General features: G+C 40.5%; 1 protein-coding gene across 8 annotated transcripts in view; it reads left to right on the top strand.

The window, feature by feature from the left end:
* SYNCRIP (synaptotagmin binding cytoplasmic RNA interacting protein) overlaps positions 1 to 6,000 on the top strand; it is a 37,135-nt gene that overhangs the window by 21,437 nt on the left and 9,698 nt on the right. For all 8 annotated transcript variants that reach the window (XM_074397723.1, XM_074397724.1, XM_039467661.2 and 5 more), the window contains 3 exons: positions 868 to 1,073; positions 4,353 to 4,502; positions 4,816 to 4,937. In XM_074397723.1, coding sequence (XP_074253824.1) covers positions 868 to 1,073; positions 4,353 to 4,502; positions 4,816 to 4,937 — 478 coding nt within the window. The remainder of the gene's footprint in view (positions 1 to 867; positions 1,074 to 4,352; positions 4,503 to 4,815; positions 4,938 to 6,000) is intronic.

A 6,000-nucleotide genomic window follows, 5' to 3' on the forward strand; every position in this document is an offset into this window, starting at 1 on the left:
GAGACAGAGACTCGCTCTGTCACCCAGGCTGGAGTGCAGTGGCACTGCAACCTCTACCTCCCAGGTTCAAGTGATTCTCCTGCCTCAGCCTCCTGAGTAGCTGGGATTACAGGTGCGTGCCACAACACCTGGCTAATTTTTGTATTTCTTGTGGAGACGGGGTTTCACCATGTTGGCCAGACTGGTCTCGAACTCCTGACCTCAAGTGATCTGCCCTTGGCCTCCCAGAGTGCTGGGATTACACGCATGAGCCACTGCGCCTGGCCCATAAGCAGAGTTTATACATTGTCAACATGATAACATTTTTTTGAACTATAAAACATTTTTTTTATAACTTTTAAATGACAGCTTGCTTTTATTAGAAAATATTTTCATCAGCCTACAGTGTTTAACAAATTATCAGTCAGTTATCACCTTTAGGATCATTGCAAATTTTTATGCAGTACTTATAACTTACATGTCATTTGAAATAAAGCCATTGATATCTAAGGCCAGAAAAGTATTTGCATATTAAGAAAAATATCTAGCCATATTTGATCTCTGCTGCCTTTCTCTCATAACAGTTATATGAAAATTTTTATTTGCCTCTCTGATTTAATTAGACGAAGCAGAAATAGTCCTTAGGTCTAATTAGAAAGAACACATTTTCTTTCCATGGAAATTTGTGTTGAAAAACTCGGTAACAGTAGATTAGGAAAATAATTTAGACCTGGTTGTTGATAGTCTTTTACAAAGATGTCTAGCGAAGAAAAGAGTTGATTACCCTTTTTGATATTTAAATAGTATTTTAGAGAAATAAATCATTTGATTCACTTGTATTTGCTAGTTATTTCATCTAATTTCCCTGGAATGGTTGCTTACTTGCAGAGGGTCTTACAGACGTCATTTTATACCACCAACCGGATGACAAGAAAAAAAACAGAGGCTTTTGCTTTCTTGAATATGAAGATCATAAAACAGCTGCCCAGGCAAGGCGTAGGTTAATGAGTGGTAAAGTCAAAGTCTGGGGGAATGTTGGAACTGTTGAATGGGCTGATCCTATAGAAGATCCTGATCCTGAGGTTATGGCAAAGGTAATGATAGTCAAGTTAAAAGTCTTCTTTGAGGGATGGCTGGGAGAAGGGTGGAGGTGGGCAAAAAACATGAAGCGAATTATATACATTTTTATATTGTTATTTTTTATTTTTTAAGACAGTCTTGCTCTTGTTGCCCAGGCTGCAGTGCCATGGCGCAATCACGGTTTACTGCAACCTCCGCCTCTTGGATTCAATTGATTCTCCTCCCTTAGTCTCCCGAGTAGCTGGGATTATACAGGCATCCACCACCATATCCGGCTAATTTTTGTTATTTTTAGTAGAGATGGGGTTTCACCATGTTGGTCAGGCTGGTCTCGAACCCCTGACTTCAGGAGATCCGCCCACCTTGGCTTCCTGAAGTGTTGGGGTTATAGGCGTTAGCCACCATGCCTGGCCCTGTATATATATTTTTAAAACCATATTTTTAGAGTCAAGAGAAATGTTATTTACTAAGGGAATAGGGAGCTCAAACTGGAAATACTATGTGCCTGAAAATTGAAAGTAGTAATTGATTCATGAATACTTAGCCATAATTGTATAGCTATCGCAATCTTACAATGAAGTAGTTAGCCTAGATGCTGTAGATGGTTCACTTCCATTTTTGTGTGGGTAAGAGCAATTTGAGTTTTTGAGAATGGCACCGTTAGCTTATTACATGGTTTTGGGGTTAAAAGTCCTAAAAGTAGTGACTTGTGCTGACCCCAGCAGAGCCGCTTGCAGTTACGTTTAGCCATTATTAGGCATCCTGGGTTCAGCAGTCAGTGGAGTCAGTCTATGAGAATAAACATCTCTTGAGTCAACACTATTACACACTAGTCAATAATTTGCAGTTATTTGTTCTATCCTTTGCCGTCTTTTTTTAAGAGACAAGGTCTAGTTCTGTGGTCCAGGGCTACAGTGCAGGGGCATGATCATAGCTTACTAGCCCCATATTCGAGATCTTTCCAAGTAGCTAGGACTACAGCTGTGCACCACCACACCTGGATAATTTTTTTTTTTTTTTTTTTTTTTGGAGATGGAGTTTCGCTCTTGTTACCCAGGCTGGAGTGCAATGGCACGATCTCGGCTCACCGCAACCTCCGCCTCCCGGGTTCAGGCAATTCTCCTGCCTCAGCCTCCTGAGTAGCTGGGATTACAGGCACGCGCCACCATGCCCAGCTAATTTTTTTTGTATTTTTAGTAGAGACGGGGTTTCACCATGTTGACCGGGATGGTCTCGATCTCTTGACCTCGTGATCCACCCGCCTCGGCCTCCCAAAGTGCTGGGATTACAGGCTTGAGCCACCGCGCCCGGCCTTGGATAATTTTTAAGAAAAATTTTGAAGAGACAGAGTGAGTTTCCCTGTGCTGCCCAGGCCCATGTTAAAGCTCTTGGCCTAAAGCAGTCCTTCTTCCCAAAATGCTGGGATTACAGGCATGAGCCACCATGCCCCATTATCCTTTGTCTTTTAAGAATCCCCCTTTATTACTTAGAGGTTAAGTGTCAGATACTACCAGTTCAGTTAAATGGAGGGTAATGTGAACTGCCAGGAGAACTATGAATATTATTGAAGGATAAATGGTTTTAGAAGACAGAAAATAGTTGGGATTCTTTCTTCCTCTGGCCTAAAAAGGCTCTAGCACTTCAGATTAGCATATTCATATGGTATTCAGGTATTTTATAAGGTAGTGATAATGTTACTAAAAAGGTTAAACTTTGTAGTTACACTTTGAGAAGCTTTCAGGATTGAGGGAACAGTTTATGTTAGTAATATTTTTAACAGTCCTTCCCCCTTTAAGATTTCAAAGCAGGCCCTAATTAGTTTTGACCACTTGTGTTAAGTGTTAAACGTTTATTTCAATAGCTCTCTTAGAGGCATGGTATTTACATTCTTAGGAAAAGATGATCTTTTTAAAATGCAAAATAATTACTTATTAATATAGCCTAGAGTCTACATTTTCTTTTCATAGACTTCTTAGAGCTGTTTTAGGTTTACAGCCAAAAACACAGAATTGTCTTATGATTTCTGCCCCCTACCCAGGTAGCCTCCCTCACTGCCAGTATCCTGCACTGGAATGGTACATTTGTTAAAACTGATGGATGTAGATTGATCACCTAAAGTCTATAGTTTACATGAGGTCTCACTTTAGATACACGTGCTGTGTGTTTGGAGAAATGTATATCCATGTTTCCACCATTATAGTATTCTACAGAATAGTTTCACTACCGTAAAAACCTTCTGTGCTCTCCTAAGTCATCCCTCCCCACTCAACCCATGGCAGTCACTGTCTCCATAGTTTTGCCTTGTCAGAATGTTAGATAGCTGGAACCATATGTAACCTTCACATTGGCTTCTTTATCTTGGTAATAAGTAAAGTTCCTCTATGCCATTTTGTGGCTGGCTGTTAACTCATTTCTTTCTGTCAGTTACAATATTCTATTCTGTAAGTGCCACAGCTGTTCATTCTCCCACTGAAGGACGTATTGGTTTCTGCAAATTTTGGGGATTTTTTTTTTTTTTTTCAAAAGACAGTCTTGCTCTGTCACCCAGGTTGGAGTGAAGTGGCGCAACATTGGCTCACTGTAGCCTCTGCCTTTCAGGTTCAAGCATTTCTCATGTTTCAGCCTCCCAAGTAGCTGGGACTGTAGGCACGTGCCACCACACCCAGCTAATTTTTGTATTTTTTGTAGAGATGGAGTTTCGCTATGTTGGCCAGGCTGGTCTCAAACTCCTGACCTAAAGTGATCTGCCCACCTCGGCCTTCCAAAGTGCTGGGATTACAGGAGTGAGCCATTGCATCTGGCACATTTTTGGCAATTAGGAATAAAGCTGCTATAAACATCCCTGTGTAGGTTTTTGTAGTGGACATGAGTTTTCAACTTTGGGTAAATAATAAGGAACAGGATTGCTGGGTCAGAGGGGCTGTACCATTTTGCATTCCCACCAGCAATGAATGAGAGTTTCTGTTGCTCTACATTCTTACTTGCGTTCATAGTGTTTTGGATTTTGGTCATTCTAATAGTTTAAACTTGCAGTTCCCTAGTGACATTATGTTGAGAACGTTCATGAGACTCTTTGCCATCTGTATATGTTTTCTGGCAACACCTCTATTTGAGGTCTTCCAACCTGATCCAGCAGTTCTGCTCCTTGATATTTACCCAAGGAATTGAAAACTTTGTTTTTTATATTGACATTCTTCTACTGGATTGTTATTTAACTTTTCAGGGTGGGGTGGTGACATCTTAGAAACTGAACTTTTTGGAAATAATACAGGGAGGTTTTTTCTTCCCCCTAGGTAAAAGTGCTGTTTGTACGCAACCTTGCCAATACTGTAACAGAAGAGATTTTAGAAAAGGCATTTAGTCAGTTTGGGAAACTGGAACGAGTGAAGAAGCTAAAAGATTATGCATTCATTCATTTTGATGAGCGAGATGGTGCTGTCAAGGTAAATACGGTGGAATTATAGGAATCTAAATCAGACTTAACAACTTTAGTCATTTTAGAAACTCAGGATATTTTTACAAATTGGTGGACACTTGGAAGTCTATGGAATCCATTCAAACTAACCTTTTGGTTTTAGTAACCTTGGCAGTTTTCTCAGTAAAAATGAAAAATAGTTGAGCTGTGTCTTAAATTTATCTGACTGCCTGCATGAGGCTTTCTCTTGTCTTTCCAACATTAATGATAAATGATTTTCTTTAAATGAATCATTGTCTGAACGGCCTATTTTTATATTGACTGTTACATAATTTTTTAAGGCTATGGAAGAAATGAATGGCAAAGACTTGGAGGGAGAAAATATTGAAATTGTTTTTGCCAAGCCACCAGATCAGAAAAGGAAAGAAAGAAAAGCTCAGAGGCAAGCAGCAAAAAATCAAATGTGAGTGAAATTTGTATACTTAAAAATTGTATAAATTTCAATATTGTTATACTAATTGGAAAATAACAGGTATTGATCAGACTTCTTAAACAAATGCATAACACCCCTTTTAAAGACTTGAAGGTTTTGAGAGCCATAAACACCAATGATCTATAAAATTGTAAAAGTGTTTATTGAACTCTTGCTGTTGACCATATATCATGTTTGTGAAAATAATCAGAGTTGTAAATAACTGGAATTTTGGTAAATTGGCAAAATGAAAAGTCTGTCGTTTTTTTTCTTGGCGGGGGATGGAGTCTCACTTTGTCACTCAGGATGGAGTGCAGTGGCACTCATTCGTCTTACTGCAACCTCCACCTCCTGGATTTAAGTGATTCTCCTGCCTCAGCCTCCTGTGTAGGTGGGTTACAGGTGTGAGCCACCGTGCCTGGCTAGTTTTTGTTTTTTGTTTTTTGTTTTTTTTTTTAAGTAGAGACAGGGTTGGTCAGGCTGGTCTTGAACTCCTGGCCTCAGGTGATCCACCTGCTTCGGCCTCCCAAAGTCCTGGGATTACAGGCATGAGCCACTGCGCCTGGCCTGTGTTGCATATTTTCTACGTATTTTATAGAATGTGTTCCTGAAAATGTGTTAAGTATTAGCTGTTAAATGTCTTAATACATTTGGTTTAAGGGTGGAGAGAGTTTTTTCTCTGAGAAGTAGGAAATGTTAAATCTCTCTTTATGCAGACTGTTTCTTTGCCAGTAGTGTCCCTTGCCACCCCAAGGGATGGATGGATTTTGAAAATAAAATGAGTACTGAAAGTATAATATGGGCGCCGGGCGCGGTGGCTCAAGCCTGTAATCCCAGCACTTTGGGAGGCCGAGGCGGGTGGATCACGAGGTCGAGAGATCGAGACCATCCTGGTCAACATAGTGAAACCCCGTCTCTACTAAAAATACAAAAAACTAGCTGGGCGTGGTGGCGCGTGCCTGTAATCCCAGCTACTTAGGAGGCTGAGGCAGGAGAATTGCCTGAGCCCAGGAGGCGGAGGTTGCGGTGAGCCGAGATTGCGCCATTGCACTCC

This window comes from Saimiri boliviensis, chromosome 4, assembly GCF_048565385.1.
Source record: "Saimiri boliviensis isolate mSaiBol1 chromosome 4, mSaiBol1.pri, whole genome shotgun sequence".
NCBI classification, from domain to species: Eukaryota; Metazoa; Chordata; class Mammalia; order Primates; family Cebidae; genus Saimiri; species Saimiri boliviensis.